The 18,161-nt window shown below is 44.8% G+C and overlaps 1 protein-coding gene across 3 annotated transcripts in view; it reads left to right on the top strand.

Annotated features, from left to right (window-relative positions):
• Positions 1-17,217, top strand: part of GBF1 (golgi brefeldin A resistant guanine nucleotide exchange factor 1) — a 102,380-nt gene extending 85,163 nt beyond the window's left edge. For all 3 annotated transcript variants that reach the window (XM_062496717.1, XM_062496716.1, XM_062496718.1), the window contains 19 exons: positions 1,977-2,213; positions 3,130-3,223; positions 5,652-5,828; positions 6,329-6,393; positions 6,495-6,618; positions 7,195-7,266; positions 8,171-8,265; positions 8,710-8,863; positions 9,078-9,300; positions 10,559-10,722; positions 11,028-11,274; positions 11,669-11,868; positions 12,815-12,965; positions 13,313-13,443; positions 13,786-13,887; positions 14,483-14,596; positions 14,830-15,007; positions 15,197-15,334; positions 15,654-17,217. In XM_062496717.1, the coding sequence (XP_062352701.1) occupies positions 1,977-2,213; positions 3,130-3,223; positions 5,652-5,828; positions 6,329-6,393; positions 6,495-6,618; positions 7,195-7,266; positions 8,171-8,265; positions 8,710-8,863; positions 9,078-9,300; positions 10,559-10,722; positions 11,028-11,274; positions 11,669-11,868; positions 12,815-12,965; positions 13,313-13,443; positions 13,786-13,887; positions 14,483-14,596; positions 14,830-15,007; positions 15,197-15,334; positions 15,654-15,940 (2,953 nt within the window). In that variant the 3' untranslated portion in view covers positions 15,941-17,217. The remainder of the gene's footprint in view (positions 1-1,976; positions 2,214-3,129; positions 3,224-5,651; positions 5,829-6,328; positions 6,394-6,494; positions 6,619-7,194; positions 7,267-8,170; positions 8,266-8,709; positions 8,864-9,077; positions 9,301-10,558; positions 10,723-11,027; positions 11,275-11,668; positions 11,869-12,814; positions 12,966-13,312; positions 13,444-13,785; positions 13,888-14,482; positions 14,597-14,829; positions 15,008-15,196; positions 15,335-15,653) is intronic.
• The last annotated feature ends 944 nt before the right edge of the window (positions 17,218-18,161 follow it).

Here is an 18,161-nt window from a genome sequence, read left to right as displayed (position 1 = left end):
CAAACCAAATTCCAGCTCCATGTGGGGCTGTGGTAAACAAGCCTGTCACAGCAATTACACTTGGATTTGTATCTTGGATTTTTGCCATGGTAGTTTAATCCAGATCTTAAAATAAATTTTAAAAATATGTTACTTCTATGAATATGGAAAATAATGCCTGAACAAGACCAACACATGTGAAATGCTGTATCTAAGAAGGCTCTGTTCTCCAGGCCACACCTTTAGACTTTTTTATAACTTTTTGTGTGGTTCAAGAGATAATCTCATCCCCAGGGCAGCACTTGTGCCCGAACACAATGTGTCCAGCTCTCTGTTTAATATATTCTTTTGAGCTCTTCATATGAGGCTGCTCTCTGCACCAGCCTCTTCTGCTCCCCCTGAAGCTCTTGGCACACAGAGCAGTATTTGAGGAGAGTTCCTGGTGGCTGAGGCCCTTTAGTGCACAAGCTAGCTTTGGGTGGGAAGCTTTAATAGTAGCTCAGAAATCAGTGAATTTTTAAATCCAGGCCCAGCCAATGTGAGACTGAGAGGATTACATCCCTGAGGAGACATGATGTGACTGAGTCTCAGCTGATTTCCATCTGCAGTGGCAGGCAGTACCTGGTGCTGGAAGCAGGGCAGTGTGATTAGGCTGACCACCCCTTTTGAAGCTTCTCCAGGAAGGTGGGGTGATGCCTGTACTGAATATCTGAAAGTTCTTCAAGACATAGCTCTACCTTTCAAACAGCTCTAGTTTTGATTGGTCTCTCTCCCCTGAGGATGTTCTTAATGTTTTGAATAGTACACTGAGCATATATATATATCTTTGTTATCCAGTGCCTCTGTCGCAGTCTATTTCCCTTTTTCCCCCCTTCAGCAGATATTTCAGTTTTTTTAGTATGTTCTATAATTAGAATAATTGATGTATCATTTCAGTATTGCTCCATCTCAGATAGATTCCCCCAGTGTCATAGCTGGGATTGAGGAACTATTCGTTTATTTGTATTATTAGGGGAAAAAAATAAGACTGCAGTCTGTATGAAGTAGTGTGTGATCTCCTCAGGGTCTTAGCATTTCACTTTTAACCACATTTTTATTTCCTGAAACCTTCCAAGTAAACCCATTCCCTTGCTTCTATTAATTTCAATCATATATGAAATTTTAGAAATAATGCACTGTTTACTGCAAACTTACATTCCTATATTATCCCAGTAATAACAGCTCTTGTCAAAATATGCCATCACCTGAAACTGAGAAGAGCTTATTTCTTAGGCAATAAATCAGGAGCAGTTTTTATAGTTGTTGTTAGTGCATGAAAATTGCCTCTTTTGCAACTGAAGTATGTTAATTTTTGATTGTTGCAGAAAGAACTCTTCTGATTGGCTGTAATCTGCTGTTCTTAGTGGCTTTGAGCCTCTTGTTCCCTTGGTTAGTCATTTGCAGAGGATTTTCTTTTGTCCATTGATACCCAAGTCTAGAGAGCATGCATTTAGACTTTGTATGTTTTAGTCTAGGACTGCAAGCAGTACTTGGCATTAATATTTCTTATGCAAGGACACTCTTGCCTACTGATGACTGTAGCAATGTAACTATTTAATTTTAACTGGGAATAATTATATGAATGGAGCACTCTAACAGTTTGAGATCTGAATGGAGGTTGAAGCTTTGCCAGTGTGCTGTCCAGAATTTCCCATCATTTAGTGGCACTAGTATATGTTGTGTTTTGTACTTGTAGCAGTAACTACCTGCTTCTGCAATACTGACATTACACAGTTGCTGCTGTGTGATTCTGAGAACCACCAGACTTTATATTCAGGATATCTAAGAAGGGCAAGCAAAGCAGGGAGGCCTAGGAAAACAGAATGTTTCAGGAGCTGGCAAAATCATTCCAGAATAGGTATTGCTTAGCTCTGGGACTGCATAATGAAAGACACTGTGTAAATGTTAGGTTTGGCTCAGAATGAAAAATTCAATCTTTCTGCTTTCCTCTCTTGTAGAAATGATGAGATAGTGATGCCAGAAGAGCAGACAGGTTTGGTGAAGGAAAACTATATCTGGAATGTCCTGTTGCATCGTGGTGCCACTGATGAGGGAATATTCCTCCATGTGCCTCCTGGAACCTATGACCATGACCTTTTCACCATGACATGGGGGCCCACTATCGCAGCACTTTCTTATGTTTTTGACAAGAGCTTAGAGGAAACAATAATCCAGAAGGCTATCTCTGGTTTCAGGTAACTCTTATTTTCATAAAGACTCAGAAGAATAAAAGTGGGACCATTGGGTCCTGTTTATCTGCCAGAGAGACATCACAGTGCATATCAAATATTGCTTTTCCTACTAACTGAAAAGTCCTTTTTATGACCTGCGTTCCTCTAGTGTTCTGTCATTTGCTTCAGTTCATCCCATCTTGGCCTCTCTGGCTTGCCAGTCACTGTTCGGCTTGACTGCTGTGTTGTTAGAAACCAAAGTGCCCAGGGTACATATTTTTAAACTCCAAGCTGGTTACATTTAAAGGGCCTACTGACACAGCTAGGCTGTTTAGAAGTGAAGGGGAAAAGTCGCTCAACTTGCACAGTGATGCTGACAAAATCTGCATGTAGTAACAAAACCTTTCATGTGTATGAATCCATAACTATGGCCTAATGGGATGGGGGATTTTTTTTTTTTTCTTTCCCAGATGACCAGTAGTCAAAAAACTTGCCATCTGTGAGCAACTCTATTGGAATTATCTTTGGTCGTGCTTAGATCAGGCCAAATGATGCTTTAAGCATAGTTTTAAAGCTTTGTCAATACACTGCTGTAGCCATAATGTCTTGGAACACTAGTCTTCAACACTACCACCAATCTCAGCAACTCTTATGTCAGGACAGGAAGTTGGATGTAATGTTCAGGTACAAGTGGTCTGTCTGTTTAAACTCACTTCTTTAAATTGATCCTTGCATCAGCATAGACAAATATCAGTATCTATGCATAAGGATTGAGCTTATTTAAGCAGTAATAGTAGGCTTCTATGCCTAAACATTCATTATGAATGGGTGGAGAGGAGGGTCTAAAATGCCAACAGAGAAAGTCTCAGATTTGCTGCCCTGTAGACACACTTGTCTGTGCTGACATAGTACATTATTTTCTGTTTTCTTCTTTTACCAGGAAATGTGCAATGATTTCTGCTCACTATGGCCTTAGTGATGTATTTGACAATCTCATAATTTCTCTCTGCAAGTTTACAGCTCTCAGCAGTGAGGTAAGTTTGTAAAGAGGAGAAAGAAGCATGACTTCTACTACACTGGAGCTCCCTTCCTCTGTTAAGCAGCAGTATTTGCTTATTTTAGTTATCATTGTGTGTGTAGGTATCTATCAGCCCCTGCCCAGAGTTTTCTGGAGGAAGTAATGGGAAAGATGTAGTGAAGTGGGACTACCACAGGACAGGTTAAAATATGCAAATTTTCTTTTACTCACAATATCAGTTTATGCAGAGCAGAATGCCTTGATGTAGAATTGTTTATTCACCTGTTTGATCAGAAGGGACTTAGATTTCCCTCTGGTCCCAAGCAAGTTCATTTAATAAGATCAGCTGTTAGACTCACATTTGGCAAGCCCTGAAGACTCTTTGGGGTGTACTGTGAGAATAAATTCAAAGTGCTGTGGTTAGTGTAAGCTTTATTGCCCAAATCTATTTGTGTGTTACAACATCCGCCTGCTTTTCCCCAAAGTGTTTGATAGACTGTGTGTGGAAGACCACGCTGTGTACTAAGGAGTAGTTGACAGCAATTCCTGTAAAGGGTCAGAACTCCCAAAGGGTCTTACAGTACTTCTCTCAGAACCAGTGCAAGACACAGTGAGCAGAACTGAAATGCCACACATACAAGAAAGGGAAACAAGATGATTCAAGACTGAAAGCATGAGAGTAAGAAGGCCAAGACTGGTGAATTTTTTAAAAGATGAAGAAATCCCAAGCAGAGAGTTTGTTTTAGATTCCCTCTTCCTTCACAGCTCACAACAGTAAAGATGCAGTACTTGATCATCCTTAGGCACAGCAGGCCTCAAGACTACCAAGAGGTAACACAAGCAGAGGAACGTGTGCCATGAAGCAGTTTGACACAGATTTACACAGCAGAGGCAACTAGACTAGACTAAGCCTTCAGATGCACCAGCTATTGCCAGCTGCATCCCATCTAGTTGTGAGACTGGAATCTGGAGCAGTCTGAAGTCTGAGTTAATTAAGTAAGCGTGTCTTTCAGTGATGACATAGAATCAGGGACTTCTGGATTTGAAGAAGGCTGAATTCTTATCTTCAGTCAGATTCCAAGTACATTGATTACTTTCTGCTGCCCTAAATTCCTGTAAGGCTTGAAACAGTAGTGGAATAGGACAACTAAACAAATATATAAGTGTCTGGAAGAAGGAGAGAAGGAGGGGCCATCTTCAGATGATGACCAAAGAGTCAAAGCAGGCATCCTTTCCATGCACTGGAATTGCTATGCATGGCCACTTTGATTGAAAAGAAGGGAAATGGAAAGGAACATAGAAGGGTTTTAAATTATTAGGAAGAATGAGTGCCCCACTTCATGATCCATAGTTAAGACTCATACTGACTCAGTTTGTAAGTAGTAGCAAATCTTTGTGTGTGTGTGTGTGTGTGTGTGTGTGTGTTTTTCAGTGATGTTGCTTCTTGCCACAGAGCAAAATCAGGCATGTTGCTGTTGCACCCTGACACTTCATTCCCCATAGCAACAGTGGAAAAAACCCAAATTGCTTGTTGCATTTCTGCCAGATTTCAGATTTGCACTTCTAAGGGCATTTGCTAAATCCAAGACCCATTTTTATAACAGTTTTGCCATCAGTTTGGCAGAAGCAAGAGATATTTTATCTGAACTTCAAATCTGAGATAGGATATATTGACTCCTTCAGTCCCTTGTCTTCTCTTCCATTCTTGGTGAGGGGGTAAGTATGGATTTTGTCCACATAAACAAGAGAATGGCAAAGCCCATCTCTTCTCAAAAGGAAGATTGCAGTGACCTTAAGTACTGCAGAATCATGAAGCATGTTACACTGTTTGATATTAGCTCACATGGTTGCTGGTTTTTTCTAGTTCTGGTGGTGTATGCTTGATTGGTTTCAGTGACTTCACACACTTTTTGTATTTTGAAAAGCTGTGAGTGCATTGAACAGATTTTGAGGATTTGAGATCCAGCAGTCATTGGCAGAGACTCCACAGTAGGATTGAATTACTTTGAATATTGCTGTTAGGTAGTGGTAGGAGTAATTTTGCAAGTCAGTGATAGTTTTGGCCATAGTTTCCTTCTCTAACAGAGTGGCAAAGTAATTGCTGCTTCCAGAGGAGATGGGATACTTTTTGTAGAAGGCTTTGATCCTGAGCTGAGTTCCTGCAGCAGGATAAATCAGTGGATTTTCAGCAAGCACTTTCAAAATGTTCTGAGTGGTCATTCTTGGGGAGTTCATATCTAGGTAGTTCAGTGATTTAGCTTGTATCAGGTAAGCTACCTTGTACTTGTTTTTCTGCAAAGTGAATGTGAGCTGAGGAGTTATCCAAGCATCGTGCAGAGAATTGTTATCTTTCCCATAACGAGTTCTGAAGCATCTGCCCTAATTTCTGTTGAAAAGAAAACATCTCTTTCTGACTGATTGCCACCGCCTCTTCTTTCCTGCAGTCTATTGAGAACCTGCCCACTGTTTTTGGAAGTAATCCCAAGGCCCATATTGCAGCAAAGACAGTGTTTCACTTGGCCCATCGCCACGGTGACATTCTGCGAGAGGGCTGGAAAAACATCATGGAGGCCATGCTACAGCTTTTCCGAGCAGAGCTGCTGCCCAAGGCCATGGTGGAGGTAATAATTAGCTGGCTGATGGATAACTGAAGAGTTAGGGGAGTGGGAAGCTGGATTTTCATAGAACCAGTTCCAAAAGTAGGAGAGCTCTCTTGCAAAGGCCTGGCTTTGGTGAAGTGTGTACAGAACTTGGAAGCCTGTAAAGGGTATTAGTGTTCAAGTTACATGCAGCTTCTTTTGTAGCTTGTTTCATTTTTTCTCATTTTATTTCTTGTTAGATTTGAGGAATTTCAGCATTTATTTTACTTGAGCAGGTTTTGAATGTTGTGCAGAAGAGGGACATGCTTATAGGCATGAAGTACTAGAGCACTGCATCGGTGTTACCAGATGAGAGTGGCACTTTACTGACAGGATAGTGGGGTGAAGAGCTGGCTTTGACTGCACACATATGAGCTGTTTGGGGTAGTGTTTTGACACTAAGAGAAATATAATGGGGTTGGGGAGGAAGGCTATGAAGAAGTGGACAGTTGGTCATATGCATGTCCTGGTCTGTGTTCCAGGTTGAAGACTTTGTGGATCCTAATGGCAAAATCTATCTGCAGCGTGAGGAGACACCATCCAACCGGTGAGTGGCATAGATGTCCCAGGCAGTCTTTTTTGTACCAAGGTTGGAAAATAACATGATTTCTTGTTTTCTTACTGATGATGGTGTCTTCTGATTTGCAGTGGTGAATCAACAGTATTGAGTTTTGTTAGCTGGCTCACCCTCAGTGGGACAGAGCAATCTGGTATGAGAGGGCCATCTACAGAAACACAGGAGGCAAAGCGAGCGGCTTTGGAATGCATAAAGGTAACCTATAGGCTGTAGAAGAACCTGGTTTTTTCCTTGATGAGAATTCTTTGTGGGTAACAGACAACAGAAGCATAAATATGAATGCTGCTTGGCAGTATTTCAGGTAACATGAGACTTGAGAACTGAAAGAATCTACAGAGGAGCCTATCTGCATTGACAGCTAAACAGTCTTTTGTGCTGCTGTGCACAAAGGTACTAACACATCAAACCAGGAGCGATTCCTCAGGCTGGGATCTGCCTTGGGCATCACAGTCCTGTATTTAACGTAAATTAATGAATTCTCAAACAACTAATCTTTTCCAAGACAGTGTAAAGATATGTGGTGCCAACAAAATCTGAACCTGGGGTTTGACCACTGTGTGGCCAGAGGAGTTATCCCATAAAATCTGTCTAGCACAGATCAGATCTGTTAAAAGTAATTTATGTTAAAGAGCAAACAAGTTGGAAAGAGTTTTCATTCAGATAATGATAACTATCTGTGTCTTTCCTGTGAACATGATGTGTTTCTGGAGGATCTGTTTGTATGCCTTCCACAGCCCCCAGATGCACAGTTGTCTTTTCTGTATTTTGTAGCAATGTGATCCTGAGAAATTGATCACAGAAAGCAAGTTTCTCCAACTTGAATCCCTCCAGGAGCTCATGAAGGTGAGAGAGAGATTGGGCAAGGGACTGGACAGTAATGGAACAAATATGCTATGCATGATAGTGGATATGTGCTGTGTACTCCCTTAACTCCTCTGTCCTTGGAGGAGGTCTTGGAACTATTTGGGATGTGAAACTAGTCTTTAGTTCACCTGTTAAAAATAACCTCTGTGCTGGCAGCCACAAATTGCTCTGGCAGTAGAAGAAAACATTAAATTGTGGAATGCATTAAAAAAGCCTTGAGAACTCTTGCCAAGTGTTTGAAAGGATTTGTAGTTCTGTGTCAGAGCTTAAAGGTTTTCATATTTCAAGTGTGCTGTGTACCTAATGAGAGCATTCTAAAAAGCCACTTGAGAGGCAAGAGCTGTACAAGAAATATTTGACAGTGGGTCCCTAAGTAGTATGGTACCTGGCTGCTGTGGGAGGTATAATAAGGCTGGACTGGACTCATTAGCCTTTGGGCTAGAGAAGCTCATCTCCCTGGGGTAGTGTCATCTCAGTTCCAGGGGAACATTGTGCTCCTACTCCGATTATGTCAGGAATTTTCTCTTCATATACAAGCTGATGGCTTGAGAAGAATAACTCCAGTATTAGTAGTCATTCTTAGTCATTTATAGTCATGCTTTTTCTGTACTGCACATATTACTAGCAAGAAGCTGCTGGATATCAGAGTTCCTCTTCATCTGAGACACTTTGTCAGTTTAACATCTTTTAAGTTCATATTGCATTTTGCATAATAGAACGAATTTATTTTTCCCATAGATTTAGCTTGACCCCCTAGGCAATGCCTTTGACTATGCATGACCTCATTAGGCAGTGGAGTACAGTTTTGGCCAGACTCAAAGCATTCTGTTGGTTCCCCATTTTTGGGAGCTTGTAATTTGTAAAAATATCATGGCACTTCCAGGCTCTAATCTCTGTAACTCCTGATGAGGAGACATATGATGAAGAAGATGCAGCCTTCTGCTTGGAGATGCTTCTGCGGATTGTTCTAGAGAACAGGTATGACCTTGAAATGTATGCACATTCACTATAATGTCCCTGCTTTACTGCAGCTGCTGCCTGGGTCCAGGGAATGAATTCCTTATGTCTGTGGTTTGCCAGCTGAAGCAGCATGTGGCTGTAATTTCAGGGCTTCTTAACAATTCCACTCTAGCATATGCAAACAGAAAGGCTATTAGCTCATGAATTAGTGCTTGATATCCTGAAATCTAGAGAATATAAACTAAACTCCAGAGGGAGAATTCTCCCACCTGATTGCTTTGCAAGTAATGAGTAAGAAGTCTGATGGTTTTGTTGTTTCTGTGTGTCCTTGTATCTCCCAACTGGAATTTCTCATTGAAGTTAAGAAATAATGGATTGTTTGGAGTTGTGGGAGAGATTGCTGGATCCTGCTTATCTCACGTCCTTTTGTTCTACCCTTTCCCTCCTCCCTGTTGTGGCTAGGGACCGTGTGACCTGTGTCTGGCAAACTGTCCGAGACCACCTTTATCATCTGTGTGTCCATGCAATGGAGTTCTGCTTCTTGGTGGAGAGGGCAGTGGTGGGCCTGCTCAGACTGGCCATTCGGCTACTCCGTCGAGATGAGATCAGTGCACAGGTAAGGCAGTTTTGAAAAGCAGTAACTGGGGTTTTGTGGCTATACCCAGTGACACAGGAAACCAGCTGCTGTTGGATGGACCCATATTTAACCTGTTTGTGCTGCAGGGAGCAATGAAGAGCAGTTTTAACTAGCTCTAACAGATGAAGGAGTACATTGCTAGAGAAGAGTGTAAGCAATAGGGTCTGATATTCTTGTCTCCTTCTCCGGCCAGGTTCTTCTCTCATTACGTATCTTACTTATGATGAAGCCAAATGTGCTGTCCAGAGTTAGCCATGAAGTTGCCTATGGCCTCCATGAGCTCCTGAAGACCAATGCTGCCAACATTCACTCTGGGGATGACTGGTACACACTCTTCACCCTCCTGGAGTGCATCGGGTCTGGGGTGAAGCCGCCCGCAGCTCTGCAGGTTACAGCAAGGGCAGATAACGACACAGGTAAGACAGGCCAGCTTTTGCTAGGAAATCTGATGCCTGCCTGCCAGATAAGCAGCTGCTTCCTCAAGCTTTTCAATTAGCAAAGGGGACTGCAAGAAAACAAAGCTGATATTAAACTACATTAGCAAGATTAAAGACCAGCACCTGCTGTTCACTCCTCGTGGTCTGTTCCTGTCTCTATTCTGCCATCTCTTCCTACTCAGTGAGCAGCAATCCAGGTGCTAGTCCCTGGGGGGCAGTGGGAGGAAAACTGATATCAGTTCTGGCAGCTGTAGGAGGTCTTTGCTCTACCCAAGGAGCATTTTCTGCTGGTTTGGGTCTGTGGGTACTGTAATCTCTTATCTGGGCATGTAATGTAAACCCAGCTGCTGTTCCTGTCATACTTTCTTTTGTGGGACTAACTCTTTTCTGTCCCCATTTTAAGGTTCTCATAAAATGAGTTGTTCTTCAAAATTGTATTTCCAGATCCATTTGTATTAATAGTCCCTGAACCATTTCCACAAGACCAATGCACTATTTCTCACTTCTCTTGGCTGTGTTAGAAGGGTGGTCTTTTCAGCAAATTGTTCAATTTTGCTTTAGCCAGCTGTCAATATATTTGAAGCTGATGTCTTCAGACTTCTAAAGCTAAGAGCAATAAAGGACTTCTCCAGAAGAAAGGTCCTTTTGTTATTCTCTTGCTTTTCTAGAACTTTTTTGATAGGTCCTGATGCTTTGTGCTAGACAGATGGGAGAAGCATGATTTTTAAAAACACTTATGGACTTTGCCCTCTGGAATAATGCTGAACTGTCTCCTCTTATCTCTCTCTTTTTCCTTTTTTTTTTTTTTAAATATTGCTTCTGTCTTTGCTTGTAGAGCAAAATCCTTGACTTGGCACCTTGCACATTAAAAATTAGTTTTCTGCCTCCTTCTGAAAATGTTTGGTGCACTCTGTTTACAGCAGTCTGTCTGTTCTGCTGATGAGTTTCTAGATGGGGTTGAACAATGGAGAGAACAAGTTTTAACTTCTAAATAACATATCAGTAACTTAAATTTGTCCCTTGCAAGGACTTCTCTCTTGGGACATGTGAAATTTAAGGTTATCCTAAATGTCAGGGCAGGGAGATCTGACCAGGTGTAGAACATACTAATAACCACTTGTGGTTCCTGGTTGATGCTTATCTGACTAATCTGGGTTGCTTCTCCCTTATCCACATCTTACCCTTATCTTGCAAGTTCTTGACTTGGCTTTGATGTAAACCCCTTCTTGTCTTAAAGGTGCTCAATCAGACAGTGAGGTGTCTTCCTCCTATCATCCAAGTGACATGAGCCTGGACCGTGGCTACACCTCTGACTCTGAGGTGTACACAGATCATGGGAAGCCAGGCAAGATGCATCGCTCAGTCACAGATGTGGATGTCATGAACAGTGGCTGGCTTGTGGTGAGTAGCCAGTGGGCTTCTGGTGCCCAAGAAGACTGCTCCTACGGTTGTGAGCAGAGGGGTGTGGTAGTGAGAGAGAGAATAAGACAGTGGAACAGAGAGCTAAGATGAGCTGATAATGTAAAGGCAGGATGGAGAAAGACACAGATGGAAAGGAGAAAGTTTTGAGGCAAATGAGGAAGAAAGGGAAATGGACACTACAGGAACATTACCTGTTGGCTTCTGAAGAAAGGCCTCAGTGTGTGCATGAGATGCTTCTTGTTATGCTACCCTGCTCCTGCTTACCCGCTTGCTGTGGCCTGCAGGTCGGGAAGGATGACATCGACAACTCCAGATCCTCTGCTGGGCTCAGCAGGCTGGGTCCATCACCTCTCGTCAACCAGTACAGCCTGACAGTAGGGCTGGATTTGGGCCCACATGACACAAAGTCTCTCATGAAATGTGTCGAGTCTCTGTCCTTCATCGTGCGAGATGCTGCCCATGTTACACCTGAGAACTTTGAGCTCTGTGTCAAAACAATACGTATCTTCGTGGAGGCCAGCTTAAATGGGGGTAAGATGGCCCTTCACTTGTCAACCAGGATTTGGCTTGGGGTGGCCAGTCGGCAAACAGCGTGAAGTGTGATGTCATGGAATGAGTCCCCAACCCAAAGAAAATGGTCTACCAGGAGAAAAGTGTCCTGTCTCCTGCTAGCAGCAGGGACCTTATTCTTATCCCCCTCCCTGGGATGGAGGGGAGGTCTGCAGTTGATGTGGAGACAGCAGTATCACCTCTTGCGTAAAGTTGTTCTGAGGGGCACTGGGTCCCCTTCAAGCAGGTAGTGGTCAGTTCAGAGGACATGGCCCTTTGCTGGAGATACCAAAAGGTGGCTGCCCTGTGTGTTGCAAAGCAGAACATTTTGTAGTGGACTGTTGTATATGGAATGTTGTTTCCTTTTATGTTCTAGGCTACAAGTCCCAGGAGAAGAGGGGAAAGAGCCACAGGTATGACAGTAAATCCAGCCGGTTAAAAAAAAAGCCAAAAGACAGCTCCACACGGCGATCCCGGGTCTTGAGCCAGCACCAGGCGCACACACACAGTGATGAGGATGAGGACGAGAGCATCCCTGCCAGCTACCACACTGTGTCTTTACAGGTTAGTCAGGACGTAAGTATAGCAAGGATTTCCTCCTCTCCTTTCCCATTCTTAGGGTCTGGCTAAGTAATCACTGGAATTCTTTATGGGGCAAGGGAGGGCTGCATCCTGGATAAGCGGGCACTGGAGGGCAGAGTGTGTCTGTGGGGGCAGTACATGGTTCTGCAGTGATAGAGGAGGGCTGCAGTTTGTTCTGGCAAAAGCAGAATAGCAATGGAGAGAGATGTCCTCTGAAAAGCAAGGAGGAGGTCTGAAGCTGTGAGTCACTGTAGTAGGTAAAATGGATTAAGGTCATTAGGAGACATGAGGTTCCTGTAGGATTATCAAGGAGTCTGAGCAGGCATCTGAGCTTGAGGAAAGGGGAAAGCCTTGTTGGCTGAGGCACTGGAATTTCAAGTACAGAGGACTGGGGTAAGGGAGTTATTTCTCCCTAGCTGGTACTTCAAAGTGTGAAGTCACAGGCCTGCTGAATGCCAGGATGTTGGGTCTCAGTTCAGTAGTAAACTCAAGTGCTCTCATGTGCCCATACAGGCAAGGAAACTTTGCACATGCTTCAGGTGCCTTTTTTGTTAAGAAAAAAAAAAAGTTGCAAAGTTGTTCGGGACAGCACAGCTGAATCACTGAATTTACCCCTCTTCCTGGGAGAGTCAATGCTCTGTGCTAGGAAGGAGCCCATTCTGCATTTGGACTGGACTGGAATGGTGTTTCTTCAAAGATGGGATTGATGTGGCTACTGAACTGACATAAATCTTGTTGAAGATACCTGGCACTTGACCACTTAAGGAGGGCACAGACATCAGGGCCTGACATCATCTCCGTGATTGTGCATGGTTGTGTATATACAGAAAGCACGCTGGAGTAACTTGAGCCTTTTAGCCTCATTTGGAGAACAGCAGAGATTGGAGTTGCTTTGAAATTTAAAGTCCTGTGTGTTTCTTACTGTGCTGTGTACTTGCAGCTCCTGGACCTCATGCACACCTTGCACACACGAGCAGCTGGTATCTACAGCTCCTGGGCAGAGGAGCAGCGACACCTGGAGACAGCAGCCAGGAAAATCACAGCGGATTCCCGAACACTGTGGTCCAACTGCTGGTGTCCTCTGCTACAGGGTAAAGCCATCCCCTGGTGATGAGAGCGAACAGAGACACTGCCAAAGTAATGGCAGGAAAGTTGAGGAGCCAAGAACTAACTGCAGAAAGCCGGCATAGGTTGTTTTTAGCACTGTTGTAATTGAAAAAGAACTTGGATCACATTTGGAAAAACATCTTTAGGATGAGTTAGCTGCCAGCATGTTTCCGGATCTGGTAGTAGACTGCCAGTCTGTGGCCTGGAACAAGTATAATCCTTTGTTTTTCACAGAGCGTTTTTGATCTTCACTAGAGTTTTTATTCTAGACTGGGGAAGTAGGGATGTGACACTCTTCCTGTGGGCTTTGCCCTGAATCCCTCTCTTGCAGGTATTGCCTGGCTGTGCTGTGATGCCCGACGCCAGATACGGATGCAAGCGCTCACTTACTTGCAGCGAGCCCTCCTGGTACATGACCTGCAGGCCCTGGATGCCCTGGAATGGGAGTCCTGCTTCAACAAGGTAGCCACCTGGCTGGGATGGGCATGTGAGCAGGGCAGCATTGTCACAAAGAGCAAAGCTGCATGCAGGAGTGTTGTCCTACTTCAGTACTGTCTTCTTGAGCAGCTTGTTCACTGCAGCAGACATGTTCCATATTGTGGTCCTGCAAAAATTCTTCTCTGCTTAGGCTTCTGGCAGGGCCTTTTGAAGTATTGATGTGAATCCACTCGTGCACATCTCATTGCTTCCATCATGTCCTCTGCCTAGAAGCCACCAGTCCCAAAAACTTTTCTGTAAGGCTGTCTGTGAAAATCTCATCAGTCATTTTTCAGCTCTAAAATATCCATATATCTGATCCAACAGGTGTTGTTCCCTCTGCTAACCAAGCTACTTGAGAACATCAGCCCAGCTGATGTTGGTGGGATGGAAGAAACTAGGATGAGAGCCTCAACACTACTCTCCAAGGTGAGCACACCTCTGCTGCCTGAAAGCTTAGGGGAAACCATTTTCCTCAAGAAAACCAAACTGTTTGCTGTGTTAGTTTCTCAGCATCTCTGATTTTGGCAGGTGTCAGAGTGCTAGTTTGACTGTCTTGAGTGCTGGGCTTCTTCACCAACTTCTGCTGCTGGGACATGCTTTCTTTCCAGAACTGTCTCTATGATTTTAGTCCTTGGAAAAGTTGTCAGGAAGAGGTTTGTGACTATGAGAGAGAGAGAGAGAGAGAGAGAGAGACAGAAGTATTTCACTCAACATTAGTTGAAGACAGGTTATTCTTGGGTTGAAATATGTATGTCATAAGCTGATAGTCATGACCTGAGACAGAGGTATGGAAGGGCTAGAAGACATAGTGATGCAGACTGCAGAGCCTTCCACAAAGGAGTCAGGATCCAGTCCTTTACATATGCAGCTCAGAAGAGTAGAGGCCTGTGGTATCCTCAGACCAGTCCTGTGCATGTTCCTGGCCTGCCACAAGGAGGGGGAATCCAAGTTTGTGAGACTGGCTTGTCAGTGAGCAGAAGTCCCTATACAACTTGTTGACAGCAGTTGTGTTTTTTCCTAGGTGTTCCTACAGCATCTCTCCCCACTGCTCTCACTGACCACCTTTGCTGCCCTGTGGCTCACAATCCTGGACTTCATGGACAAATACATGCATGCTGGCTCCAGTGACTTACTGGTAAGATGCTGGATGCCATCCTTTGGACAACAATTCATCACGTTTCAGCCTTCTAAACTTGAAAGATGTTTTGATTTGGTGTGGGGTTTTGGGGTTTTTAAACTTTATTCCTTTCCAAACCATTTTGTTCCATGGTTTCTTGCCCTGGCCACAGTTTCCAAGGCAGCCCGTCGGCTCTTTTGAGCTTTGGTTCATTGCTATCTGTCCATTCTGTGTCCTGTCTCTGATTATAGCTGGAGGCCATTCCAGAATCTCTGAAGAACATGCTGCTCGTAATGGATACAGCTGGGATATTCCACAGTGCTGACTCACGGACAGGATACTCAGATCTCTGGGAGATCACCTGGGAGCGCATTGACTGTTTCTTACCTCGGCTGCGGGATGAGCTCTTCAAACAGACAGTCATCCAAGGTACAAGAGGCTGGGAAGCCTTAAGAACACAGGTTTTGGACCAGTGCTTGCACCTTGTCCAGTACCCAGTGCCATAGTGCCTTGATGCTGATGAAATGAGTTGTAGGAGGCTGTGGGAACTTGGCACAAGGGCAGATAGAGGGAGGGTGAAAGGAGTGAGCAAACTGGTATGTGGTTTTGTCTTCCCAGATCCAGTTCCCAGTGTACCAGTGGAGCAGCAGCATCAGAAAACAATAGCGTCTGCCCTGCCGCCTTCTCCTGTAGGGGATGTGAGACCATCCACCCATGTGGCTCCTTCAGAGAAGCCTTGTGAACTAGGTGTCAGTGGTGAGTCCTGTTTTTTGTTTTTTTTCTGGAATCACTTTACCAGCATAGTGGCATACTTCTGCTTTCCCTTGCTTTAGCATGATCTCTGGTGACCAGGCCTCTGGTGCTGTGAAATGTTATGCTTCAGTATGGATACGTTGTTGCAGAGGTTATTGGGGTAGGCAGAATGCCTATGACTGACCCCTGGTCTTCAGGGCCTTGTATGAAGGGGCAAGTCTGAAAAGGCCTCTGAGTTGATTTTCAGCCCTGCTTAGTTTTGAGCTAATAGGTGACTGTCAGGACCTGTGTAAGGATCTATATTGTCTCTTCCTTCTTCCAGAGTCTGAGAGAGCCACTGCACCTGCCTCACCCACCATCAGCACCTCTGCTTCTCCTTCCTTCCCAGCATCAGCTTCAACAAAGTCAAGCCCCGTTACAGACATACCTCCTACGACAGCACAGCCGCCGCTCATCCTGCAGCCTCTTGCCTCTCCGCTGCAGGTTGGGGTGCCACCTATGACTCTTCCAATCATTCTCAACCCAGCCCTAATTGAAGCCACCTCTCCTGTTCCCCTCTTAGCTACTCCACGGCCCACTGACCCTATGACGAGCTCTGAAGTCAATTAGTTGGAGGGTGTCGAACTGTCTGAGGGGTCTCTGTGGGTGGAGGATGCTGGCCAAATGTTCTCTGGTAGTGGGCATGTTTGTTTTAAAAGATGATGCTAATCTGAGTAGAAGGGCTGTTGCCACAGTCCTCTGGAACATGTCCCTTCTTGTGGGATCACCTAGAAATCTGCCCAAAAAATCCTTGTCTCCATGGAGGAGTGCTCAGTTCCACTGACCAATCTCCTTCCCTCCTTTGCAATCTCAGGGGCCAGGCAATGCCCGTGCCCAGCAGCCTTGGGACCAAGCTGCCACCAGTTCATCTGGTAAAGAGGAAAAACTTGTTGATGTCACACCAGAGAAGGGCTGCAGTACAGGACTGCCTCTCAAGATTACTCAGTCCAGTCCCTGGGCAATTCCTCAGCCATTCCCTAGCTTTCCTGCTGACTCTTCTGGTTGCACTGCTTTGTTTGGGATCTGGGTATGCCTGGGTTCAGCAGGTAGAGAATTTTATTAGAAATGTGGATTGATTACAGTGCAGCTCCCAGATCGCTACATAGGACTTCTTGCCCGTTGGCACATGCTTTCTTTCCTGCAACACAGATGACAGCAATCCATCCCCAAGCCAGATACAGATTAAACAGCAGGCAAGTGTGATAGGGGTTTTTATCCCTGCTCCTACAAGTGTAATCAGGCTTTCTGGTTGGAGAAGGCAAATCCAGAAGAGACTGCCTAGCTGAGTAGATGGGAAGGAAATGCTGAGAGCAGAGCACCATGACCATGTCTCACACAGCACTTGTGGGGCAATTGTTGTTTGCCACTCACTACCCATTGGTCTCTTGGTGACCAGCCCCTTCCTTAGGAGAACATCCTCTTCAGCTACAAACGTAGGGATCTGTGGCACCTGCTGACAGGTGCCCAGCAGGTCTGCAATGGTTTCTCTTGGAAGCTCTGAAGAGATCACGCCCTTCTACATCTTCTTGTTGGGATCCTATGTCCTTCTACCCCCAGAAGGCCCCTGCAGCTGAGGCCCTGGCAGTGATTCTCGTGCTTCCATCTTGCCGCAAGGACATCCCGCTCTTCTCCCTGCTCGTGCCCAAGAGCAGAGCTGGCTGCCTGGAAAGCACTGCATCGCTGATCCTCCTCCTGCTCCCTCAACTAGTTGGCTAAATTCTCAGTAATTTCAGTCTTGGAAATCCCCCTGGTGACTGGGAGGGGCATGGGTGGGACTCCAACCCAGTGTATCCCGCAAGGAGAGGAACCTGCAGTTGGTGTGGGAATACAACCAGTGTACATACAGAGTAAATGGCTACAAATCCAATGGACTTTTTACAGTGTAATAAATATACATCCTGTAAATGAATGTTCCAGTGGTGCACTCCTTTTCTGTCACGGAGCTTTGGCTCAGAGCTTTGGAAAAACAGAGTTTACTTGTCAAGGTGTTGTGCCCTGGCTTCATATAACAAGATCCTTCAACAAAGTTCTCTGTCTGAAGGGAGCACGGGGGACTTGATGGCTCTTGGTGGGGGAGGTGGGTTTGCTGCAGTGGAGGTTAGCCATCAAGGGACTACTCAGGAATGGTTCCCATCATGGATAAAGCAGAGCTGTAATAGCGACATCGGCTCTTTCAGAAAGCAGTAGTTTCACATGGACTGTGAAATTTCTGGTGTTGCATTGGTGTATACTCATGCACCACCATGAAAGCAGAGGAGCAGGTGCTCTGTGCATCTGGTCATGGTGCCAGAACATAGACCTCAGTGACAACTCAGCTGACACTGGTGAGTCTCAGATGAAGAAGAAATCCTTGTTTCCATGGGCAGGACTCGGAGAGGGCATGAGAGATGCTGGGTTCTTCCAGTGCTAGTGGATTTGAACAGCTACACTTCCCTCCTGGTATTTTCTACTTCGTTTCATGGCAAGATGCAGTGCCACAGTGTCCTCAGAGTTGTGTGCACCAGTGACTTCCCTATTCCAAGAGACTCCTGCAGACTTGGTAAGGGGGTTAAAAACTTGGGAGTTTGTTTGAATTGCATGAGAAAAGGTCTAAATATTGCATAATGGAAGAGTAATGTGTATACTAGGAAAGTCTGTTAATAAATCTTGGTTCCCTAACCCCATTTGTACCATTCCTGGGATATTTTTGCTGCTGCAGCTGTCTCTTCCTCACCCTCCACTGCCTGTAGATTGTGTCTTTCCAGCCCTTAGATGTTTTCATTAACGTGAGTCCTTGTGCTGCTCATGGTGC

The sequence above is a fragment of the Cinclus cinclus genome, chromosome 7 (genome assembly GCF_963662255.1).
Source record: "Cinclus cinclus chromosome 7, bCinCin1.1, whole genome shotgun sequence".
Lineage (NCBI taxonomy): Eukaryota > Metazoa > Chordata > Aves > Passeriformes > Cinclidae > Cinclus > Cinclus cinclus.
Note: the sequence above shows the minus strand (reverse complement) of the source record. Positions and strands in the feature narration are given on the sequence as shown.